The sequence below is a fragment of the Micrasema longulum genome, unplaced genomic scaffold (assembly GCF_059751315.1).
Source record: "Micrasema longulum isolate JH-2025_06_02 unplaced genomic scaffold, ASM5975131v1 h1tg000550l, whole genome shotgun sequence".
NCBI lineage: Eukaryota > Metazoa > Arthropoda > Insecta > Trichoptera > Brachycentridae > Micrasema > Micrasema longulum.
Window position 1 is genome coordinate 19345 of NW_028277746.1, and position 27607 is coordinate 46951.

Below are 27607 nucleotides of genomic sequence, written 5' to 3' on the forward strand. Positions count from 1 at the left end.
AGTTATGAAATAACACGGTTCAACAATTGGATAACTATGAACATTAATTTAGCAATGCGTAATAGTAATATAATTATTGTGTTATTCATTTTTGCAATTCCCTACAGAGCTCCTTTACTTACTAGGCACTGTGAGGTATACGCATGGAGTGATAGTGAATAATATAATAATCCGTATGAAGAGTGCAGTATCTCAGTTAGATGTGTTTCTAAGAAAAACGATGGAAAAGAAAATAACCTTTCTCTTACTGTGCCAAAAACATCCGCGCTTTACGGTGCTGTGAAGTCATTAAACGTGCAAAACATTAGAGATTTTCAATCGAAGAAATATAATATTTATGGGCACTTTATAGTTGAAATCAAAAGTAATAATATTTTTCAATCAAATTGCCAAAAGGAAAAAAACATAAGCTCATGCTCGCAATGTGAACGAAAGAACCACCCCCAACGAAATTTGAAGAGCTACTAAGGCAGTAGTACTGGCAACTTTTCTGCTAGCGTGTGTGACGCGTGAAATTGTCTATCTCGCTCCTGAATACATATGTAGTATCGAGAGTAAGACGCAAAAAGTGTGTGTAAATGATACCGAAAATCTTAATCCTGAATTTATTATATTAATTATAGAGATATTAAATATCAGATGCAAAGTTTACTAACTACACATCACCCCAGGAAGGGAGAGATACTGTCGTTTTTATTGTAGTTATTGTATATATTATGCATGTCATCACTATACGAGTATGCCATGTATCAAAAGAAAGGAAAAAAACTGAAATATCTATTTCGTTTTCATATTAAGATTAATTCTTGAATGTAATAGATAAACTTAAGCAAAACTAAATTAAAGATAAATTTAAACTGAAAATCTAGTTAGTGCAGTTTTGCTTCCTGGATTTCATGGCTCCTAATATTGATACGTGAGTAAGACTAAAATAAAGATATTTTCTTCGTGATTCCGAATCTGTCATTAAATGTACTAAAAAATACTACTCTTCGTAAGGGCGGCAGAATATTGGCTAAAGTTTAAAAACTATTTTGTTGTCATGTTATTTTTTATAATGGTACAGTAATAAGTAAAGCCTAAAATCCCTTAATTATAAAGATACCTATCAGGTATTAGCGTACTCTACACGGTACTGCGTGGAACGTATCCTCGTGTAAAAAGAGGTTCCAGTATAGTTTGACACGACTGTCGTGACCTATTTGTAAGGAACACATTTCTTCTATTTATTTCGTAGGCTTCACTCAACGCCGACGTCTCGAGCTCGACGCGCGGAGATCTCCCGTGTGCGAGTGCGCGGGTGTGCGTGTGTAGGTGTGCGCGAGGGTGGGTGTAAGTGTGCGCGTGGATAGACACCTCCATTAGGGGGAAGATGAATAGCCCTGAGACGGAAGACAGATAAAGGGTTTCTGCTATTTCTGGCTGTACGCTGTACCGCAGGCGCAGTATAAACAATCCCGTTAGAGATCTTGGGGCGTCTCACTTGTACCGTAAGAAACATATTTATTTCAAAAATGTTTTAAGTATGTTCAGAATATGGAAGTCTAGGCATTTACAGGGCTTATGATCTGTCACTGGCTGGTTTAAGTGGGCACTTTACACACTGCGTAACATTCACCATTCTGCCTATGTTTGAACATCCACATTCGATCAACTCTTTCATCTGTTGGCTGAATCGGTTCAGCCGGATGAATCTCACCCACGTGATAAAGGTTTTAGCTCTTTCACTTCACAAACACAAATAATGGAAAACAGTTTTGGTGGACAACCGTCAGATTTCTGATAAGAAAAATCCCACCAGTCAAATAGACCGTGGCATTCCGTTTTCTTCCGGAAGGCGAAGGAGGCGGCCGGTTTCCCGCCGACTCGCGGCTGACCGCAGCATGTCCCGGCTCCCGGCTCCCGGCTCCCGACCCTACTTACCGCTAATAATCGTGTAACCTTCCCCTGGAGGGAACGCTGGCCGGTGGAGAATGAGTGCTATCCCAATTTCATTTTAATTGGCTTTGATTGAGTAAATCGCACGTCACGCCTAGTCATCTAAATAGCCAGTTTTCCTGAAAACCGAGTATGCCAAGATATAGATTGGACATTATTGAAAGCCTTCTCCGCTTACTCGGATCCATTGTGAACGGATGATTATCTTTATTTAGATTTCCCATTTATTTATTTCAATGTCCCTACCGCTGCGCTGTCGGTCTATTCCATTTGTCCATCACCATTAATATAATTTTCCCAACGGTGATAGGGTATGTCAGTCCATTAGCTTGTTAGTAGACCGGGAGGCGTATTAGTAAATACTCGACGCGTTATCCGTCGGGATGTTTCGGAATCCACCCGAAGTGGCTTCGGAAATAGCGGGCGTATCGGATGGATACACCTGACGCTTTATCCACCCCGTTAATAACCAAAACATTCTCGTTTGGGCTTTAACTGTTTCTATCTATCTATTTCTTCAATATTATTTTTATTTATAGGAAACATATTCGAAAACTATATTTGCCGCAACAAATCGGTTTCTTCAAAGAGGCATTTGCCCATATAGGAACCGATTGCAACATTAGGCACACTAATATTTCTGGCTTTCCGACCCTTCATATATTGAGAGTGTTTTGTGCCATTTTTGTATTATTAGACTAATAAATAAAAATGTAATAAATTAAAAAATAAAAATTTAAAATATAAAAAAACATTTTTATGGCGTACCCGAGATACTTAAATGGAAAAGAAAATGTTCGTGTTAAGTTACGTCAGTAGGCGCTACTCATGGGCGATTTTGCGCCTTTATAAAATTGAACCGTGCTAATTAATAACGAGCGCCCGAGTGATTCCGAAACATGCCGAACGGGAGACGCATTTCCGAGTGATATCGAATCGCATCCCGAATGTGTAACGCGTCGGGTATTTACGAATACGCGACAAGGAGAACCAAGCCTGATCGTGCGAACCGGAGATGTCACCTCTCCCCAGCAACCATTCTATAGCAGCAACCCTTTCACGACACTTTGCAGTTTTAAAGACACCCCGATTCAGATATCTACCAAAATTCGGTTTCTGTTTCGTCAAGTAAAGGGATCTCAGTCGCGGCTTCGCTTTAGGCCGAAAATTGGCCGGAACTTCGGCTCAGTCGAAACCTGCGGTCGGGATGTGCCGGAATACGTTCGGCTGTACTCGGGTGCATCTTATGGCTCGCGACTCGGCCGCCTGACCTTTCGAACCCATATTTTTGGATTTTCCTCAATAGTAAATAAGTCAAAGTTCCTTGAGCGCACATTGAAGAACTGTCGCATATAAGTTATATGTCTTACGTAACAATGAACTAAAAAGCGCCAAATTTATGCCCATTAAATTTAATGTGTATTTCATTAAACACTTATTTTATTGAACTCGTTACGTGAATAAAAACGCCTAATTTTGGGCGTTGTGAAACTTAAGTAACTACATAAAATAAATAATTTAATAAAATAAATGTCGGTTTCAGTTTCGGCCGAAACGAGAACGGAAGCTGAAACTCGGTTTCGATTTCGGATGAAAATCTCGTTTCAGTAGGTCACTAGTTATTTTATTTACCAACATTTTCAAAATTTTAAGATCGATTAAAAATATTTTTAATTTCTTGAAATTTAACCGAACGATTTAAATGGGGAGAATTTTTTTATATTTTATTTTTTAAATAATTTTATTGCAATTTAAATGTATGAAAAAGAATGTTTTATTGCGCCATCAGAACTGAGCAAAATATTACCTACACAAAGCGATGTAATAAGCTCCATTCTATGGCTTATATTCCCCTCGGGGACATCTTTTTAAGAAACGTTTTGTGTAAAAATCCCAAACAAGCGTCGTCTTTATACTTCGGCTGTTAGATTAAAGAGCCCATTCACTGAACCGCCAACCGACCGGCCCATATTGTGGGCTATTTCCCGCGACCCCTTTATACGATGTGCCGTTAGTGACGACGTCACGCGGAGGACCTGAAAAGGTGGACCCTCGGGGGCACTCTTCACGGGAGTCGATGTAGCTATTGACATAATCGATTAAAAATCGAATCATTACGAACATTATGGGTATAATATACTCGCGTAAATATGCTAACAGAGATAGAGTGTTCCGTGAAGTCTGGGTTTTTACAACCGGTTAAGTGAGCCCTCATTATCTGATTATTTTCCTGGCTCGGAACGGGGCCCGTGCCAACTTAAGATGTAAATAGTTTACGCTTTACTGGTAAACAAACCTGAAAAACCTCCGGGACCTTAATTGTATTATATTTTTCGTGTGTCAGCGATTTCAACGATCAACGACGTATTAAACGTTCTTTCTTTCGAGAACATATTAATATTCATAGAGAAATTAAGTGTACGCCTACCTGCCGGCTGCAGCGGGCCATCAGAAGCATGATCTAAAAATCTTAAATATCTGGCTTGACGGCATGCTTGGAATTGGCTTGAAATGGAATTTAATTCGTGTAAGACTGACGCCTTCTGGAGGAAAGAAGAATATCTGGCAAGGGAAGCTTTGTTATTCGCCACATTCTATCAACACTAGAAAAGCTAAGAACTATAAGGCTTTGCACTTCTAATGACCAATAATAAACAACAATTATCGTAAAACTTTATTGACTGGTAGTTGATTTAGTATTTGTTCCTATGACGCACTCAGGTTTATCCATCGAGGATTTATTGACGTTAAGGCGATTAGAGCCTTCTACCGATATAGCGATGTGAGCTAACGTTGCATGTACACGTATTTTAAATAAAAATCTGGCCAGAAGTAAAAAAAAAACAAGTGTCTGTTATTTGAGGGTAGTTAAATGATAATGACGTCATGTGGCAGCCATTTTTTGCTTGCCGTCCCTTTGTGTTGGACACTACACACTACACCAGTCGGAATATAGTCGTTGACCTAACCGCACGTCTCTGTTCTCAGCGCTTAAGCTAGGGTTTCCTAGGACAGCGGTGCCCGTATTTTAACGGCCGTAGTGAACGGTGATGCGGTAGACAGTCGTCGAAACGTCGACTAGAGAGTGGTTTCATAGAAAAACGGTGTTAAATAGTGTTGATAACACCGTTTTCCTAGGAAACCACACTCTAGTCACCGTTACGACGGTTATCCACCGCACCACCGTTCACTACGGCCGTTAAAATACGGGCACCGCTGTCCTAGGAAACCCTAGCTTTACCTGCAAACAATATTTTGTGTTCGCTTTCTGAGTGTTTTAACAGTTGTGAAGTGAAGTTTTTTGTGATGGATCTAAGAGTTCAAGGTATTTACTATATTTTTCATTGAAAATTATTATTAAATTCTTACTATTTATACAGTTTTTACATGTTTAAATGTTTAGATCTTTTTGACAAATAAAAGCGTTTTAGTCGAATAACATGTCTTCACCAAGCAAAAAAAAATATTCCAAGTTACGATTAAGTTTATGAACTTACTTTTAGAAAAGAAAAAAAATCCGCCCGTATCCGCCAATCTTTTAAACAATTTTTTTTTTAAATATGCTTTACATTTCTGAATATGTAAACAAAATTAAGTGACTTATTTTTATTATATTACTCAGTTACCTGAGGAGAATGTGAAGGAGCTGACAAGACGAGAACTATACAGCCTTATCAAACAATGTTCTGAACGTTCTCTCGAGAAAAAGATAAAATATATGGACGATAGTCTGTTGAAATTCACAAATTACCCAGCAGAGAAAATTGACGAGTTTAAAGATAAATTAAGATTCTTCAGGGCGGACTTTAAAAGAAAGTGGATAGCTGCGCCTTATAAAGAAGAAAGATTTCTGAAAAATAATGAAAAGTGGCTTGTTGGTACTGTGAAGATAACAATGTGGTCAAAACAAAAGGCAGGTCGGCCGACAGAAGATTTCGAAGAATCTAGTGACCGCAGTAAAAGGCGCAAAACAAAAGAGTTACGGGACCAGGTACCTGATACAGCATTAACTTATTCTGCCCAAATGAGTCTACGAGCTGCGTATAAAAGTGATGCATCTTCAGTTTTAAAAGAAATGACAAAATCTCCGAGGAGAGCCTATAAAATCCGTAAAACAGTTTTGAGCTCGAAGAAATCAAAAAATATTCAGCCTTTAATAACAATGCAGGCGTCATCCATGTTTGTGGAAGGTGATTTGTCCCAAGGGCAGTATAATATCATACGAAATGCTAGCCTAAAATTTTATCTATGCTATTCGTTGATTCAAAAACCAAAAACAGAATGCTACCCTAACCCAGATTCATTTCATGTTACTGAAACGTGTGCCGAAACAAAACTGCAACACTTATTGGATCATACTACATCACGTCTTTGTATATATCTTGATGAAGTATTTCTAAATATTTCTGAAAAGGAGAAAGAAAACTTAGAACTTATATCTAAATGGGGTTGCGATGGCTCTCAACAAGCCCAATTTAAGCAGCGATTTCAAAATAATAGTGATAGCGATGCAAACATATTCCAAAGCTCTTTTGTGCCTTTAAGATTGATTGTAAATGATGAAAGTCATAAAAAGGTTATTTGGCAGAATCCTGTTCCATCAAGTCCGCGTTTTTGTAGATCGATCCGTATCAAGTTTGTGCATGAGACCAAAGACATTACGAGGTAAGATTTTTTTTACGTAGAAAATCAAGTTGAAGGTTTAGTGAGGACCCAGGTACCGGTATCCAATGGTGTTTTAAAAGTAAAACATACATTTTTACCTACTATGGTAGATGCTAAAGTGTGCAACGCAGCAACGGACACTTTATCTACAACGCGATGTTATATAATATTTGCAAAACAACATCGAAAGAATTTAATAAATTAGAAATTATCGAGAAGAAAATCCGGAAACATTCAAATTTGGATCGTCTATTCTTCACGCAAAAATTAGATTTTTTAAATCAATTTTACACTTGTCCTACAAATTGCCAATTAAAAAGTGGCGATCGAGATCTATGGATGATAAGAAATTAGTCGAAGATGAAAAGAAGAGAAAACAGCAGGAGGTTAAAGAAGAAATGTCTTTGTTAGTGAACATACCTAAAGCTGAATTTGGGAACACAAATGACGGCAATACTTCGCGTAGATTTTTCTCTGGTCCAGAGACAGCATCGAAAATAACTGGGGTAGACTTAGAGCTAATAAATAGATTTAAAGTATTATTAGAAGTCATTTCTAGTGGTTGCCAAATAGATGTAAAAAAAATTGAGATCTTCTCCAAAGAAACGGCAGAAGTATATGTGAGGTTGTACGGATGGCATCCGATGTCACCCACTGTTCATAAAATATTAGTTCATGGACCCTCGATAATCAAATATGCCATATTACCGATCGGTCAACTTTCGGAAGAAGCTGCTGAAGCCCTGAATAAGCACTTCCGGCAGTATAGACAAAACTTTGCCAGAAAGTTATCTAGAACATTGTGCAATAAGGATGTTCTTAATAGATTATTGTTAAGCTCGGATCCATTCATTTCATGTTCGCGACCTACAAAAAAACGAAACTTTTGTTTCGCCTTTTTAGGCTTTCTCAAAAGAGGCATTGCAATTTCTTTTGCCGAGTTTGCCATTAGATCCTCTGTTCTCAGAAGAAGAAGAATTATCAGAAGACGAAAATTTACGTCATTCTGATAAAGATATTATATAAATAAATATTTAAATAATTCAAAAATACCTTCTTCCCTAGAAAACAAGCTTACACTTGGTACACAAAATACAAAACTTAATATCCTTAAAATATAAAAAATACTTAAATATACATACAAGGTCATATAAAGTCGATACACACACTAAAATAATTTTGGCCAGCTTTTTATGACAAATACTTGTCTGTGCGTTGGCTATTTGAGTCTCAAAAATAGAATCTCGATTCGACAAATTGTTATAAAATAAATAGGCACGGCCTTTTTTTTATTCATTTTTTTATAAATATATGCCTCCACTAGGCACACATTGTAATTATTGTATTTTTATTGTGGTGTGTTTTGTTTTTGTCAAAACGGACAAAACAGTTTGTTTTATATTTCTTTTTCCGTGCAACATTTTTCGCAAAATTGTAAAAAAAAAAATATCCTCCACTTTTTAATCTTTTAAACATTACAACATTTCTAAAAATTCGTCCAAATATTTTTTTGATAAAATATAGAGATATTGGCTTGTAAACATAACAATGAATTATGGCTAAATATGATAAATTATTAAGTACGCGACAACACGTATTTATTATTTTAAACAAAATAAAATAAATATAAAACGAATTCGTTTTTAAACACTAATTTTTTATTTTTGTACCGACCGGTTTCAAGCTTCTTTGTCAAGATTTACTTAAATAATGAATTCCATCCTCTTTTATTTTTACAGTGATTATTAAAAATTACATCGATACACATAGAGTTAATAAGTTGAGTCTTTTTGTCATGCTATTATTTTAAAGATGTAATATTTAGTAACCACCGTAAAAATAAAATAGGATGGAATTCATCAGTTAAGTATATCTTGATAAAGAAGCTTGTATAGCTTTGAAACCGGTCGGTAGAAAAAAAAAGTGGTTAAAAACAAAACTGTTTTATATTTATTTTATTGCAATGATAAATCACAAAGTTAGTGTTTCAAATATAAGTTTTATATTATTTTGAATCTGACTTATTTATTTTTAGATTCTTATCTTTATTACCGATTGGATTATGCGGTAACTCTGTTTATAAAATATTCTTAAAACACAATGGAAAATACCCGCACGAGTTTACAAAATATTTCGTTTATTTAAAACATGTTCATAAATGACAAAATAATGGATTTCACGACTGATTACAAATGTACAGTAAGTATTTTAAATCCTCTTGGCAGGAGAGATTTTCCCGTATCAATTTTTAATTAAGGATTCTCTATGGGTTACAAAATACCTTCTCTCACACTTTTAGGTACAGAATATTTTTATCGTTTCAAGCACTGCTTTTCTGTTAATTGAATTTTCTGATAAATTAAGTTTTTTTTATAACTAGTTATTTAATATTTAAATACAACTGTCCTCTGCGTATACAATTAAGACAATTTTAACTGTTTTGTTTTACAACCCGCCAACATTAGTATAAATACAATAATTGCATAGGTATGTTGATGTCTAGATAAATAGCCCGAGAGACATCAACAGATGAAGAAATTTTAAAATGGAATATTTTCACAAATAGTATATCGTGTATTGTATAAATACGAGTATGTATTAATTAGTAGTAATTAGTAAAATTGCTAATTGTATTCATATTTGCCGACCGGTTTCAGAACATGACCGTCCTTTCTCGAAGCTTGAAAATAAAATAATACCAAATATTTTACATCTTACCGAATAACAAGCGTATGGTTTTAACCGTATTTTAATACATTACCTGCTAACACGCGTTCAAAGTTTTATGTTTTACGTCTTTGCTACAAATGCTCCAAAAAGGAATAAAGGATGGGTGGGTGCATCGGATTTGACGATATTTTTAATTATTATTTTTTTGTTTTTTTATTTGGTTATTTATATTAGGAGGATTATTATTGAAAGCTTTTTCGAATACCAGTTTTTTTTTATAAGTATCCATCTTAAGGCCTCTATTACAAACACGTAAGGTATATTTATGTTTTATTTATTAATAACACTGTACATACATTTATTAGGGACAGAGACACGGTTTATAGCGACACAATCAGGAACGACCCATGCCTGTGAACTTGCCCCGACTCGCTAGAAAATCCGCGTTTAGTCGGGGGTCGGGGCACTATCATTATCAATATCATTAGCATAGAATTCAGAATAGTCCACAAGGAGCGTAGAATCATATTTGAATACATCGGATTGTGTCCAATAATTCCCCCACCATGCCCTTTTTTAGCCGCGCGCATTCGTGATGTCAGCGCGTAATGTTGCTTGATGGGAAAAAAATAATCATAACACAAATGTAAGGTAAAAAAAAAATAATCTGTTAATTTCTCTAAAATTTTATTGTGCACGCGGAAACATTGATTGACACAACATAGTAGATACGTCAAGGGTCATTTAATAAGAGTAATTGAATTAATGAATTTTCAACTTAAAATATAAAACAAATTTTATTTTACATAAAACGGATATTTTTATTTCATGTTAAATAATATTTCATGTTTTAAAGAGAATGTCGTTCAAATATCCCCACGGCGTTGTTTAATCTGAAGTTTAATTTTCATTAGATGAGCAAATTAGGGTAAAAAAAATTACTACCCTGGCAACACTAACGAAATTTCCATTTTGTTTCTTCGACAATCTGACAGACGGAAAAATAATTAAATTTTTATGTAATGCATTTGCTATTTAAACATTCGTTTGCTAATTACACATGAAATGTGATACCATCCTGATTCTTTAGGATCCTAGCAGTATTTCTACACTTTGAAAGGACACAACACGTCATAGTTGAGTTCAAGGAGTTGCGTACTGAGCGACGTCTACAAATAAACTAATGCGTCAAAACGTAAACCTACTAATTTATGAGTAGTTGAGTCGCCTTCGATTTGATGTGCGTATGCGGTTTCTGTACTATTCTTAATTGTATGATTATTTTCAATTAGGTAATTAGTGAATTCGGAAACGTTATTATTTTAAATACCTCATGTGTTATCTTGTTCTAGTAACGAAAGTCATACTTACTCTACCAACATGATATTATTTGTATTGTATTCCAACTCAACACGAGGCTCTTAGCTTCATAGGGTTAAGGATAATTTTAATTCATTTAAATTCATTTCAGCTTGTTTTAATTCTCTACCGTATCTTTATTATTTGAAAAAAAAACTGTTATTAATGTTGACGGTCAAAACGAAGTTCTGATAAAGTAACTATCGTATAATGTCGATACTCCTGGATGAGTGCGAATCCCGGCACCTTACTAAAACTGAAAACACCAAACTTCAAGCGTTTTGGGGGCGCGAAGACGGGACGTAGAAGACCGCCGATGACGACCTTTCGCCTTTATTCGGCGGAACTAGGGACGCGGTATTGACGCCGGAGGAGGCTAGAGTGCCGGCTGGCGATGGGGTCTCCCGGAGGCGTTCGGTTCACTTAGGAGCGGATTCAGGAAAGAAGAAGTGTTTACATCGAGAATAACAAAGTTAGCTCTTCAAATATTATCTTTGTTTGATATGTTATTTAGTTACGTAGAAACATTCGCATCCCTATCGTGCGCCGCCTCGTGAAATTCATTATATTTTATGAAGCTATCCCATTATAAATACGGCGGCGGCGCCTGCAGAGGAGACTGTAGGCTGTAGGCTGGAGGGAGAAAACAGATTACGCGTACCTACTCCGAGTGACAATTGGTATTCTTCGAGCAAATCGGGTGTCGCGAGGAACACCGACGATCGTGCTCATGTTTACTTATTTATTTCATATTATTTTTTATCTTACTCGTAAATAAAAACAAAATTTCAAAAATCTCCCGTGAAAGCGGGAGGGGGCGAAGTAAAAAAGATAAAAAATAATGAAATGATAAAAAAAAAAGCCTACGTCGTTTTATGTGAGATCATCAGTCGTTGTAAAAACGATGCGATGAAAAGAGAAAACCTTTAAGAAATATTGTTGAAGCGTTAAACAATAAACGACAAAATACGATTAATTGTATTTTGCAGAAAGGAAAACATTTTTGGGAAGAGTATATGGAAGTCTAGGCATTTACAGGAGTTATGACCTGTCCATTGGCTGGTTTAAGTGAGCACTTAACGCACTAACATCCGCCATCCTGCCTGTGTTTAAACGCATAAAAACTTTCACTTTTCGCTTCGCTAATAAAATTAAGAAAATAAAATATGTAAATAAATTAAATAAAGGAACACTTTGCGAAAAAAAGCTAGATAATGTATAAAGACCAATGACAGATGTCAATGCTTTATATGTTTATTAAAATGTATTAATTTATTATTTTAAATAAAATACTTATTTTACTTGTACCTACTAATAACTCAGTGTAAGTCCCTCTCCGAGCACAAGAGCTTGTCTCTTTTTTGAAGACGAACAATATTTTTTTAAAAAGCAAATTTTTACACATATATTTACCTTAATTAAAGTAATATATTAAATAAATTCATAAGTAATAAATGAAGTATTACTACTCACTACAGATACTTACTTGCGCGGTACTTACTAGCTGTGCCCTTTGCGGCTGAAATAAAAACATCCGAGCGCCCGCGCGCGTTAGAAGAAATCCACCATGGTATTGCACAACAGACATACAATATTGCAGTAACACTGTTGAAGTACTGAATATTACAAATGAATACTCAAACAATACTCTAACTATATGTAGAATTTATTTTTGTTAGGTAAAAAACAGCATGTCGCACCTTTAAGACGAAAACGGCTCAACTAAAAAAAGGTTCAAATGAGTTGAGATCGTAAAACGACTTCAATGAACACTATCCAGCTTTCTGCATTTAAAAAAACGCAACATCCGGGTGGGAATATGACAAAACCGTTACATCAGTCTCTTTTTTACGCTACGTGGCGCTATTAGTGTTGTGTTTACATTGTTGGGTGAAGGATGAAACGCAGAAAAACATATAGTGACCGAAAGCCGATTGAGTCGATTTTATTGCGATACAAATGGCAAGTTTACTTTTTTTTTTTAATAATCAGAAATTAAATATATGAGTAGGATAAAAAATAATTGAATATGTCAACAATGCTGTGGGTATGTTCAAATGTTTGTAGACAGGCTGGATTTCCTCCCTAGGGATATATTTAGATCTCAATTTGTCACAACGGAGAGTCGGTTCAGCCGGATAAATCTCACCCACATGATGAGGGTTTCAACTCTTTCACTTCGCAAAAGTCAACAGATGGATGTGGATGTTCAAACATAGGCAGAATGGTGAATGTTACACCCTGTGTAAAATGGCCATTTAAACCGGCCGATGGCAGGTCGTAAGCCCTGTAAATGCTTCCATATTCCCCTCTCAAGATGTGTTTTCTCTCTCTGTTGCTACAAATTTAGAATTAAATATATTCTTCTCTTATTATTTTAATGACTTTTGATTTGCATTTTAACCCCGGTAAAGGGTTAGTTTTGTCGCTCGCATATTCTAGGTAAGTAAATCGTAAGATTTCATCTTGTCGGTCTGAATATGGGGAATGATGATAATCACGATTATTATTCTACATAATTACAGTCGGTAAAGTAAATAATAAGGCACTGCTTTTGTAAACCAAATATAGCGTATTTAAATCAGCTGTTGCATGAGGATAAGGTTTTCAGTCCCACGATTCTGGCGCCAGTTCAAAAACAATGAATTACTGCAGTTTGAACAACTTTTAAAACCGGTAATTCACGTCCACCCTGCCAGGGATAGAACCCGGGACCTCAAGAATGGTAGGCGAGGGCGCTTACGAGGCGGACTTTTCACTCAATTTCCTTATAAAGGATTTTTACCCGAAAGAAGCCGTCGAGTCTCAAAACACTCGCCCTGGGTTCTGGTTCTATTTCACACAGACAAAGAATCAAAGTTCATCCATATTATGTTGTGATGCATTTCAGTACGAGTTTTGCTATCTTGTAGGGTTCATAGTCCATTATCGATGCTATCGACACACACGTGCTAAAACGTTTCACTTGAAATAATGGGATGACCGAAGAAAGCGATGTCATGATTTCTATAGAATTAATTGCAACATTATAATGCAACTCTTACAGTATTGCACATGAATCGGGAGCACCGTTCTGCAGGACATTCACATCGTCCCTACCATAAAAAATGAACTACAAAGGAACGTGGTCTATAAAGAGATGACAGGACGCAACGCCAGTCAATCAGTCCATCAAGTTCCGCTCAGTCAGTCAGTTCAGCTCGACGAAGTCACTCAGTGCAGTCTCTTCGATCCATCATCGACGTAACACTCGCGCAACACAATTCACTATTTATTCGTGTTAAACAGCAACCTCGTGTCTTCTCTGTTATGCTCCAACCGACCCTCAACTACCTAAATCCTACAATCTCCTTATTTAAAAAAGATTTTACGTTTGAAGTATTTCCATTCTGCCTGTAATATTTGCATTCAAAGGACACATTTAAATAGGCTATGTGATTTGTAGGCAGCTATTTGAACACCCCTGAAGTGGCGCGCCATTAGCATCCTCGATCCACTCTTCGCTCTTATTTAAACCATCTTTCACTTATTTCCCTCCGTCCGTGAGACAATTCCGTTTTTAATGGCGTTGACTTTTCTATCCATACTCGTATATTCCTTCCATCTTTTTATCAAACATTAAAATACTCCATTCTCGCTTAAACCATTACGGCGGCGGCGGCGCGGCGTGCGGTGCTCCTACACTTTGATGTATGATATGAGAAAGATATCACCTAAACCATGGTTATATTGCCTTCAAATGGCAGGTCATACGCCCTATATAATTTCATTGATTTTTTTTCATATTCTCTTCTCTCAAATGTTCTCCATTTTAATACGTCAATATTACCTTAAGTTTAAAAGACAATCGCTTTTTATATGATATTTTATTTTCTTAATTTCTATCTACAAGGAAGAAAACAGTTTACGAAAATTGAAGATCACAAAAGTGAAATAACAACAATGTAGTTCGGAGTACCTCAGGGATCAATATTAGGACCATTGTTTTATATAATATACATTAACGACATAATACACAGTGACATAATGGGGAAAAAAAACAATCTATGCGGACGACTTAGGAATTTTATATGAAAACAAAAATGACATTGAAACGACTAAAACCATCAACAATGACGTGCAAAAACTATTAGAATGGACAAATAAAAACTTCTTAACACTAAATGCCAAGAAATGCAATATAATACATTTCGAAACCCAAAAGAAGAACCATAACATGAACATAAAAATAAACAACGAAACTCTTAAAGAACTAGAACATGTGACTTACCTAGGACTCACAATGGACAGACAATTAAAATGGACAAAACACATAGACGGACTCACTTAAGTAATGGCATCACTACATAGCCTCTTCTACAAAATAAAAAGATTTTATACCAAGAAAGGAAAAAAATATGATGTACGAAGCCTATGTCAAAAGTAAATTGAGTTACATGATCGCCTTCTAGGGACCTGGTAACAAGACAGACATAACAAGAATACAAAGACAACAAAATAAAATTCTTAAACTAACATACAACCTACCCTACCTGACTTCTACGACTGAACTGTACAAAAAAACACACCAGTTTGACATAAACTACTTGACTAAAGACCTTAAAAATTGTGCACAAAATAACACTGGAAAACATACAAGACGACGGCATAATATTAGTCAAAAATGCTGAAATACACAAATATAGCACCAGACAACAACAACACTATCATATTGAAAAAGCAAAGACAAACACAGGACAGTCAAAAATACTACATAATGGACTTAAACACTACAACGACCTACCTTACTACTTGAAAACTTTTACTGGAGACAAATTTAAAATGAATCTGAAAAAGCACATGATGACTGAACTAACTAGACTAGACGAGACATAAAATGACTAGACAATATTAAATTTCTAATGTAACCCTAACGGGTTTTTTAAAATTGTAAATAAATAAAAAATAAAAAAATAAAAACACCGATATTTTTTTCGAATTGCAGGTATTTCTTGCGAAGATTTAAATCTCAAATGGGTAAATACCCACTCCTTGTTATTATAAATATACCATGGAACGTCTATATTCGTCATTAATCTTTTCCTAAGGGTCTAACAAATATAAAGAATACGAAAATATACATAGCGCCCCACTCAGCCACGGTGAGGCGCATTTGTTCAAACGAAAAATTATAGAGATGAAACTTTAAAAAAATGTTTTGGCTAAATTACAGAATGTCACACAGTGTGTAAAAGATGCCGCTTACACAAGCCAATGGCATACACCAATATCTCGATCGGTCGTATTGTAAACTCGAGACAAGATCTGAACTTTTTTGGTGTAAGTCTTTATAAATTTAAAAAATCACTAAGATAGACCGGATTTGGTCTTGAGGTAGTATTTTGTTTTTGTCCTAGCTTTAATTTTATTTTGTTGTATTTTATTTGATTAATAGTTGTATTTATTATAAGAAATTGTATTTACCATTGTCAGAATGGGCTGCATAAGTCCGTCAATAAATAAATATACCACTTAATAAATTCAAATTCAATTTTCATAAATTTTTTGAGCCCGACTGAAATAAGCATTCTATTTTAATAAGTACTAATGTATTATTATTTTGATATTGTCTTTTTATTTCGGATATTTTTTGGAAAGTTACAGTCCATTAATTAAATATATTTAAGAAGATTGGAATAATAATTTTTAAAAAACACGTATCATAAAAATGTAACCACATTAATCAATTTCAGCTCAGCACATTTTTTTTCCTTAAGAGCTGAAATCTACCCGATGTAACTGAATTTTTGTAGTTTAATAAATACACGTTTGCTCGCGAATGTGGCTAAGTTTTTTGGTTCCATTTTCAGTACTTTAAACAATCGAAAAACGTTAAATCTGAGGACTTTTTTTGCAATGACAATTAGATTTTATAAAACGGTAGTTTTAAGGTATTTTATAAATCATTAAAGTAAGTTTAGGTTTTGTAATCGCTCAGTTTGTATTGTCGATCACGAAAAAGTCAGACCGAATGATCCTAAAAATGGTTTCCGAGTAAAAACTGGCTTTAAATAATATTTTAATCTTAATAACTCCAGTATTTGTCTCCAAATATTTGAACAGACTCAAAATATCGTCGATTAAACCAACCGATCCGAGAAGAAGTTTATATATTTTTTAAGTGTGACCAAATTTGTTCACCCGCATCAAAAGTCAGTGGGTAAAAAAAACAAATGGAAACGTTTCAAATTCTCAAAAATTAACAGATGGAAGAATTAGAGAACTTCGGATGTTCAAACATAAGTAAAACGGTGAACCTTACATAGTGTGTAAAATGGCCACTCATACCAGCGGGTCATAAATTCGTTGACACTGTTTTTCCCTTATCTTAAATGCTCTCCATCTCTGTTGTAATACTTTAATCTTAATCTCGAGGGGTGAAATCCAGTCTTCGTCAACAAAAATTTGGTTGAGTTTGTACTCCCAAATATTGTTGGTAAAAAAGTAAACAGGAAGAATTATAGAACTACGGATGTTCAAACATGGGTAATGGTGAACGTTACATAGTGTGTAAAATGGCCATTCATACCAGCTAATAACGGGTCATAAATTCCTTGGCACTTTATTTCCCTACTCTTAAATGCTCTCCATTTCTGTTGTAATACTTTAATCTTAATCTCGAGGGGTGAAATCCAGTCTTCGTCAGTAAAAATTTGGATAAACTCTAAAATATTGTTGGTAAAAAAGTCAATAAAATACCTGAAAAATTGTCTCGCAGAAAAAAAGTGAGCTTGCACGTGATTTTTCTAAAATAAAAACATGTTTTCATTAAATATTTCTCCTTTCCTTAACTGGCCAATTATAACCGCTTACCTTCCCCGCCAACATCATTTGCAATGCAAATATTTCTCGACTTTTCGAAAATTACAATCCTTCGTGATTTCTAAATTGTAAATGGCGGCCAGGATCGAGCCGTTATGCGCCACAGCGACTGGCTAACGAGGGAACATTTTCTGGAGAGAATATGACGCGAAAATCTTCCGAGGTGATTTGAGAAAAGTTCAAATATACCTCCAACGAATGATCTAATTAGCGGCAAGTTTCCGTCGGCCCATTTCCGGCGCCTTCTTACGCCTCCACTTAGCGCGTGTTTACAACAAAACTTTTTTATACAAAAAACTAAAAACCATAAATACTACCATTTTCAACCCAGTTTTTGCGGATTCATAATTCGATACGACTATCGGTAGGCACAAATCATTTGGAAAGTCGAGTGTAACCAGTTGTAAGGGCGTAATTTAAGGTGTTTTTTTTTCTTTTTTAGAGTTCTGTGATCCTGTTTATTTTCTATAACTAACTAAAATATTTTAACAATAATTTTCACATTACGAATAAAATATTTATTAATATATTTCGAATTAAAAAGATTTTTCGCAAAATTTAATGGAAAAATTAAAGGATTGTAAATTTATATAATCAAGCGCCGTTTTTGTGAAAACCGGGGCGACCTTAAAGGGCGATGTACAATAAACTTCCCAAAACGTCTCGCAGCTACACGGCGCAAAAGCGGTTGTAACTCTAAAAAGCAAAATTACTCAATTTTTACAAAAAAAAATAATTTTTTTTGTGAGCGAAACCGATAGAAAGACCCTCGGTCGTTAAAATGGTTTTCGGGTATGTTTGGAGGGAGTGCTTTTACCATGCTACATTTTATTTATAATATTAATATAGTTTCTAGACTATAGAATGTATTTAAAAAGTATTTCAAAAGTACGAATATAATCTTTGGATCGTTTTACAATTGTTTTCGTCGATTATTATTTTATGTATTGATTATTACGTAATACTTTCCAGAACCCGTTTTACCTTCATGAATACTGTAGCGTTATTGTGTACAATTCACAGCCGGAGCGGCGCGGCTGAATATTGTCAATGTCAACTCGATCTGACCACCGTAAAGCTCGGCTCTTCTCCGGTCCTCTCGCCGAGTGACGATTCGGCGTTTGTTTCAGACGGTGGAGGACTTGGAAGCGCGCTGCAAGGAGGCGGGCATAGAGATCGTCACCCGGCAGTCCTTCCTGTCGGACCCCGGGGACGCCGTCCGCAACCTGCGGCGGCAGGACGCGCGCATCATCGTGGGGCTGTTCTACGTGGTGGCCGCGCGGCGCGTGCTCTGCGACCTCTACAAGCACCAGCTGTACGGGAGCTCCTATGTCTGGTTCTTCATCGGTGAGTAGCGCTCGTGGATAAGATAAAGTTTTACCTTATTTATCAACCTAGTTTCCTGGACTCGTACGGACTTCTTTCAGCGAAGCTCCAACATTTGTAAAGCTTTCAGGTAGAACATTCGTCCGACCCACGCCGATCACTAATCTACACCCTATCCTCATTCTCCAGTACATGAAGTACCAGTGTCAATGTCAATCTAATATACATGGCGGCATCCGTGGTGTAGTGGTTAAGACGCTTGACTAACTCACGGAAGGTTGCGGGTTCGATTCCCGGTGAGAACACAAAAATAAAAATGTGATTTTTCTCAAGCCTGGGTGTTTTGTGATGTCACCACTGTAATTGGGCCTCCTGGCCTGTTGTGGTGCAAAAATAAATAAATAGATGAAATGCATGTTAAAATATGCACATGTTTCTTTTTTGTTGGAATAATCCGCCAAGCCTTTATTTTAGAGGCTCGTCAGCAGGTGGGAAAGAGAGGATACGGAAAGAAGTTATGAAAAATACCATTTTTCTCGGAATTTTTTTCACATCTGGCGGGAATCGAACCAGCGACGCTGACGCCAGTTACGCAGTCGGCCGTCTAACCGTCTACGCCACGGCACCACCACACCACCATTTACGAAATTGGGTGTGAAATGGTTACACCTCCCGCATTCACCCGATCTATTGCCTAGTGACTATCGGCTATTCCCTTCGAGTGATAACACGCCGCTGGCGCTGGCTATCGCCCATACGGAGAAAAATCATTACATGATTATTAACTACGAAGTTAGCTACAGACTACAGCAATCCGACGGGCCGTCGGTACCCGTGTCGAGAATAACAAGCGCAAACCGAAACCGTCCGTTGCACGTTTGTTGTTAAACTAAAAACCAATTCGAAATTTGTATCGCTTTTGTTGGATGCAATAGAGCTAAAGGGCTTCTCTAGTTAATTTCTTCTCCGGGCTGTTCCCAAAAGTCGAGGAAAATTAGCGGGGAAAATCATTTTTGGACGACAATGAGATCGTGCGGTGTGTGAAAACACCCACATTGTTATTTTTTTCCGAAAAAAGACGTGCAGCAACCAAAAAAGTAAATGCGAAATCAAAAGTAAAACTTAACGTTACAAAAAAAATAATAACATGGATTTTTTTTATTTTTTTTATTTGAAAATTTATTTATAGAAGGTATAAAAAAACTCATTAAAAAAATACAGAAAGTAAATTACAAAAATGTTAGGAAAAAAGCCATTTGCAAACATTTTTTAAGAATATATTTCAAAAAGTATATTATCAAATTAATATTCAAAATAAATAATAAAAATCAAATAACAGTTTGTGTATAAGATAATAATATATAATATGCTACACATATTAAAAATATTTTATCAAATATTTTTAGAAAGAATAATCTAGATATTAATAATACACATCAAAAACAGGAAAAAAATGTATGAAAAACAAAGTTTTACATTGCTTATTGAATTATAAGTATAGACTTTTACCCGTATGCAGAGACAATACTTAAGGTGAAGAAAGTACATTCTATTGTCTTCACCTTCGGGTCATTCTTCGCATTTGTATAAGTATAGACTTATACCCGTATACAGAGACAATACTTAAGGTAAGGAAAGTACATTCTATTGTCTTCACCTTCGGGTCATTCTTTGCATTTGAGATTAGAATGTACTTTCCTCACCTTAAGTTTTGTCTCTGCATACGGGTGTTAGTTTCAAACAATTTATTTAAAAACATTTAAAAATTAATCATTGTTGTATTAAAAATCCAAATCACAAAACAACTTAACTTAACATAAGTAAATTTGTTGAATGTGATAAGAAATGAATTAGCTATTGAAAAGATTTTATAAAGGCTTTATATTCCCAGGAACCAGTTTGAATATATATTCATATCCACGGTATAACTAACTAAGTACCCGAGTAAAGTTCAAAAACTTTTTCTCGTCGACCAGATCAGGGGTGGAGCGTATCAATCGACCCTCGCATTATGCCTATTTAATTATGGTCGTGAGTTGATCCCGCTATGAGAACGTATCCAGATAACTCTGGACACGAGAGCTTTAATTCTCGGGATTTCGATTTTCGCGGGGCTCCGTACAGCGAGATTTACAACTAGTGATTTTCCTCTTCAGGGTGGTACGAGGACAACTGGTTCGAGGTGAACCTCGAGCGCGAAGGCGTGGACTGCACCGCGGAGGAGATGAGGAAGGCGGCCGAGGGACACCTCACCACGGAGGCGCTCATGTGGAACCAGAACCAGCACCAGCCGACCATCTCGGGCATGACGTCGGAGGACTTCAGGTGAGCCATCACCGCCGACGCCGCCGACGCCGACGCCGCCGCCGCGAGTCTGCCGCGGACGGGGGCTGCTGTATATTTTCTCTTTCTAGACTCTTTTGCGTAGCGATAAGGTCAGTCGCTCGAATGAAGAAATTGTTTCGGCGCGGCGTGCAGAATTATAATGTACCCTTTGTTCTTATTTCCAAATTTATCCATGAAAAATGTTCCCACGTGGAAATTTTAAAAGGCACAAGTTCGCGAAGTTCGTTTAAGTACCTATTCCGGGTTTATTTATGAAGTAAAGTGGCAACATTAGTAAATCGCGAGCCCGACCACACCTGACTCTCGATACGGTACAATTACCCGCAGGTACATTAGTCTCCTCGGAACTTTTTATTGGAGTTTTAAACGAACCTTTTAGAATATTTTGGGAAATTGAGAGCTCATATATAAATCAGTCGAGTTCGGTTTGTTTCCTCTTTCTTCCTCCGGAACCCTTTCTACTATGAGACCGCGAGGGGGTTGAACTCGGGGCTGTTTCTTCCCGAGACGATACCTTTCCATCATTATGAATGAGTATGTGCAAGTGGGTACCTACTCGGTATCTATCGTATTATTTTTATTTGCTGTAACCGTAAAAGGTAACATATTGAAATATAATGTCCACGATGGCTTATAAAACGCAAATACAAAATAATATTTTAGAATGTTAAAATAAATATGCGTTTCTAGTCTAGGACTTTGAAAAAATCTTTAAAAGCCCTTATTTCCTTACAAAATGTCAACTTAAACCCGAACCTTAATACCTTAATACCCTGGTTCCTGGTTCCTGGTTCCCGGTTCCCGGTTCCAGCGCCAAGGGCTGAACACATTTGCGACTGCGCCTGCCCGTTCACTGCCTACCCATTTCCCATGCCTATTTGGCACCTTAAATTAATTATGAATTTTTAGTGCGGATAATTTTCGAAGGTTTTTGAGTTTATACCAAACATTATTGACTGAATACATAAATTACTCATACTTAGATGATTATTTAAACATCCAAACATTAGAAAACAGACGAAAATTAAATGACTTGCTTTTTTTGTTTAAAATAATAATGTCGATGTTCGATTGTTGTGAACTTATCTATTTGATTAATGTGCGAGTGCCTGGTCGAGTTACCCGATGTAATACTTTGTTCTACTGCGGTCCATCATCGACCAATTACAGCGCGAATTCGCCAGTAATGCGGGTGCATGTACTCGCGAACCAATATGCTAACAACATCGATGAAGACATCTAAACGACGCTAAAGATAGCGTGAGTCTTGTAAATTTTAAATATCAATGTATATGTTCCTTATTAAATAGAACTTAATATTCTGTTCATATTGTATTTTATAACATTATTTACCGAGCTGCTTTAAACCTTTAATTGTATTTCTTTAGCTTAATAAAAAAAAAAGAATTAAAAAAAATAGAAATATATATATTTATATATAGCTTTAATTTTTTTTTAAAACCAACTTAACTTTTAAACACAGTTCTATATTTTATTACTTTATATTGTTTTTATTTTAAATTTATGTTGTTAATACACTCATCTTTTTATTTTTATACCAACTATACTTCTTAACACTGTTCCTATATTTTATTTTATTTCTTTAAATTGTGTTTTTTTTTAAAATCTATGTTGTTTATATACTCATCTTCTTTTTTTTTACCAACTTTACCTCTTAACACTGTTTTATCTTTTGTTGCTTTATATTGTATTTTTTAAATTTAATGTTGTTTATATACTTATATTTTGTAAAACTTTCATGTATGTAAAAGCCTTATGAGCGTGAAAAAATAATAAAATAAAAAATAAAAAATTAAGTAGGTTTAGTACTAAGTACCCAAAAAGCGAGTTAAATAAGTTTTATCTACGTAAAAAAATAACTATTCGGATTAAATAGTATGTAAACATAGGTATATACACATTTTTATGGAAAAAACTAAAATATCTAACCGTAGTTACTACAGGCGAAGTTTTTCTTGAATTTCACACATTTCACTGTCAAAATACCTCGTCTACTAAACCCACAGATCACTCTGAAACTGGCTCTCATAGTACCTACGTCATCTGGCTCACTTTGTCGCCATTTTGAGTTTTACTTGTTTCAAAGTAGGATAATCGAGCGACAGAAGTCTTTCAAACAATATTATGGACGAGAAATGGAATTAAACTCGCGTGTAACGAGGGCAAGTGGAATGCTCCGTTAGCCGAGAGCTACATTATTCCGCACTTTAGAATAATAACCTACTGAACTAACCGCCGCCGAGCTCGCCTCAAATAATGGCGAAGGGAAAAGTGAAGTGAGCTAATGGCTTTACCGCCACCGAGCTCCACGAGATGGCTCCCAATCCGAACATCAAAATGGCGGACCCAACAATCATCAAAATCTGTCGTAAATAACACAAATCTTGCGATATTGTAATAAAATTCGTGCTAGGTTTAGAACTTTGACAATATTTTTTACGACGTTTTACGACTTTACTGTTTTGTGCAAATATTTTAAGCATATTTTACACTCAAGAAGTCTACAAACGACGAATTGTCGTGAGGTAGGTATGATCTACTTTTATAGAATCGGCACGAAAATTAGAAACTCTCCCACTAGCAAAAGTAGCGCATTTGATCGATCTACTTGAAATATTTTGAAAGGAGTGTTTTTTTTTTATCGAATATTATGATTTACAAACTCATTTTAAAATAGTCGAACACTCTGCTTGGGGAATTTTGTTGCGAAAGTGCAGAGTTCGAACCTTGGTATTATTGGTATATAAAAGAAGGGTGTATAATTTTAAAACTATGTTTTAAAAAATAACATTCAATCGAAAAGTTTTGTACTTACGTCAACAAATTTAATTAAAACAGTGCCTCCTTTATATCTTCAATAATGCAGGGACACATCTCTCGTGAGAGCTCGAGCCTTGCCATGTCAATCCTCCTACGTTTCGCATTATGCCAAATATAATGTTTTTACTTTTCTTGCTACAAAAATTGAGAGTTAATAAATAGAAACCAATCCAACATAAAGATTTTAGGTATACAAAAACTTACCCCATTTCATCAATAGACGCTGCTAGTTTTCTCCATACTTTCATTATTTGTAGTAAACCATTACGCGTGGGAATGTAATATTCAAACAAAGCATACATATATTAAACAAAATCCAATCAAAACACTATAAGTTAATTGTGAATATAAAAGTCAACTACCTGTAGGCAGAATGGTAAATATTACACACTTACATGGCCGATGAAATATCAGAGGCATTGACTTCTAGATTCTCAATAGCTTCAAGTCTGGTTTAAACTATGTTATACTTAGGTACGCTTATTGTTATTAAAGTGCTCGTGTATTTATATGTTCAGGTTGAGATTGAATGCAGTCCTCCGCCAGGAAGGGTATGACATAGACAACCTCCGTTACCCCGAAGGATACCAGGAGGCTCCCCTGGCGTACGACGCTGTGTGGTCTGTCGCTCTGGGTGAGTACCTATTAATCTAACTTGATGCGTTTAATCCAAAACGAGAACATTGACGTAACATTATTCTGCAAATCTTTTCAGCCTTCAACAAGACGATGGAGCGGCTGTCCAAGACCGGCCGCAGCCTAAAGAACTTCACTTACACGGACAAGGACATCGCGGACAATATTTACGCCGCCATCAACTCTACTTCATTTCTGGGAGTATCGGTAAATATGCTTTTGTAGAGGAATAAACAAAACACGTGGCTGTAGAAACTCGCACTGTAAAATTATCTCGTCACAATGAACGGTTCCAAAATTAAAACAAACTAAAAACGGCAGAATATGTGGTAAATGTTTGATAATCTATGATGTTATCACTACAAGCAGGATGACAGGAACTCTGTCTATGTCCCAGACCCATATTTCCCTCTCAGAACACACCGGAAGATGACTCTTGCATAGAATTATTAATGGAAATGTGTACGTTTTGATTTTGGTTCCAGGGGATAGTGGCATTCTCCTCACAGGGAGACCGAATAGCCCTCACGCAGATAGAGCAGATGATCGGGGGACAGTACGTGAAGTTGGGCTACTACGATACGCAAGCTGACAACCTCACCTGGCTTAACAGGGAGAAGTGGGCAGGTCTGTGGAAATAGGTTGCTGGTGGCAAAACCCGATTTCAAAAAGATTTTTTTTTTCCGAATGAGTACCTACTGATAAAATTGGTTGTTGGAGAGAATGGTAGTATTGTGGTTGGTTAATCGAATCAAATTAGGTATTTAATGATGATTATGGAGTAATCAATTATGAAAGTGGGAAAAAGTCCTTCAAAATTTTGAAATATTTTTTTCCTCAGTTTAGTTGTTCAGCTCTCTTTGAGAGACACAATTTGTAATAATATTTTTTTTGGAAATTTTCAGAATCATTCGATTAATTTTAATCCGATGTAAAAAAAGCAAATTAGCTTAAGCATGCATACCTAAACGAATAAATAAAAATATGAAATTTGTGCATTATGTAAGGCTGAGACTAGCATTATCGACTAAATCAAGAGAGGAGTGTTGCATTCGTCAGTTTGGACATGTAGAGCGAATGTATAGCGAAAGAACAGCTAAAAGGATTTACGATGTGAATGTTGATGGATGCAGTAAACGAATAAGACCGAGAAAGAATGGCCTGACAAAATTCAACAAATACTTGAAGAGGGATATGTCAAAAGTTGGAATAATCGTGTGGTGTGTGCATAAGATGTATAATGATGTGGCGTTTTATCTTCTCTACCTGCCCCCGCGGAGAAATGGCACGATGGTTTGTTTTTTTGAACCGAAAGAATTTGTTGCTGTTGTATTCCAGGAGGTAAGGTGCCCCAGGACAGGACCATCGTGCGGAGAGAGCTGCGCCTCGTTTCACTGCCGCTATTCGCGTGCGTGACGGCGGTGGCTGCGGCAGGAACTTGCGTCGCCATCGGCCTCATTGTCTTCAACGTCTGGAACAGCCACCGCAGGTATGGAGTTAACCCTGGTTTACAACGGCACCTACCCACTGAATATCTACTGGGCGATGATAGTTTTGTTCCAGCAACAAATACTAGTTTAGAAAACAAGCACCTTCACTCCAGTATTGAAAATGCTCATTAAGGCTCCTATACATTGCTTTTTAAACTCGTAACTGGCAAAAACTTTACTAAACTCGCAGATGTATTGATTATTGCGTATTAAACAAAATAATATTTCTTTATTTTTGCACCAAAACAGGCCTGAGGACCCAATTACAGTGATGAATTATAACACAGAATGGGTATTCGTATGGGTAATAGTCTGGGTAGACTCGAGAAAACTCACATAAAATTTTTGTGTTCTCACCGGGAATCGAACCCGGAACCTTCCATGCGTGAGTCAAGTTTCTTGACCACTACACCACGGAGGCCGCCAATCTTATCTTACGTCAATCCCGTGTCCCTTAGTTCCGTCACTCGACGCTCCAAGTAGACGGTAATTGTCGTGTGAAAATTGGCAGCTCTTTGACTGATTGGTTCGGAATCTCCACTGGAGTGAGGCAAGACTGCGTGCTTGCGCCATTTTTGTTAATTAGATTGGTGGATTTTATCTTATGTTAATCAATACTACCTGTTTCGGATTCGTGTATATTTAATTCAAGTATAAATTTGTCCTTTACTTTGAACCCTTTCCTTTTTTGTTACCCTTTCCCGGCGGCGAGTCAAGAAAGAGACAGTACTTTGTAACATATTGCGACGACAACACAAAAACACTCAAACCATCTCTTCAAAACCAAACGAAAAAGAAGAAAGTCGTGTGCGGATCAATCAAATATCGTGAAGTACTGTGAAGTGCTTATAAAATCGACCAGGAGTGCGATCCTGGAACAAACTGGTTTCAAAGGGAGGAAAATATAAGTCCTCACTCCTTTCAGTTTAATTCCTGGATTGACACTTGAAAGTAAATTATATCGCAAAATCAAACTTACGTAATTTTTTCTTTAAAAATATTTCGGGAAAGGCAAAGCTTCGTTTACAGTCCCGAGGTATCGAAGGAATTAACGAAACACCACCTGACTAAGGTATGGAAAGTGAACATGAAAGATCTTCTAGATACTTTATAGTGCCTGTTTATAAATAAATTTGTTAAAAATAAATGTAATATAAACCTGTTATGAAAATAAAATAAAAAATGTGTCCCACCGAAAAGTCTTTAGACTTAGTGGGTAACAAATTCTGGTATGCATTTTTTAAAATTATTAAATAAACGCTTCTCTGCAGCACTGAAACTGAACTCCGTTTACATTTGTGGGACCTATAAATATTTTTTTATTCATCTTTAGTTTTAAGAATCAGTAAGGTTTTAAACAAGTAAACACATGGATGACGCAGTTCTTAAATAAAACTAATGGTACAATTCTTACAAAAAAATTACAAAAAAGATAAAGAATATTTCGCACCCCTAGTTAAAACTAGTCTAACGAC

At 36.1% G+C, this 27607-nt stretch overlaps 1 protein-coding gene across 1 annotated transcript in view; it reads left to right on the top strand.

The window, feature by feature from the left end:
* GABA-B-R1 (gamma-aminobutyric acid type B receptor subunit 1) overlaps positions 1–27607 on the top strand; it is a gene marked incomplete at its 5' end in the record, with an annotated part of 51153 nt that overhangs the window by 11079 nt on the left and 12467 nt on the right. The window contains 6 exons of the mRNA XM_088227986.1: positions 18624–18840; positions 20976–21144; positions 24525–24640; positions 24722–24849; positions 25128–25269; positions 25981–26131. Coding sequence (XP_088084112.1) covers positions 18624–18840; positions 20976–21144; positions 24525–24640; positions 24722–24849; positions 25128–25269; positions 25981–26131 — 923 coding nt within the window. The remainder of the gene's footprint in view (positions 1–18623; positions 18841–20975; positions 21145–24524; positions 24641–24721; positions 24850–25127; positions 25270–25980; positions 26132–27607) is intronic.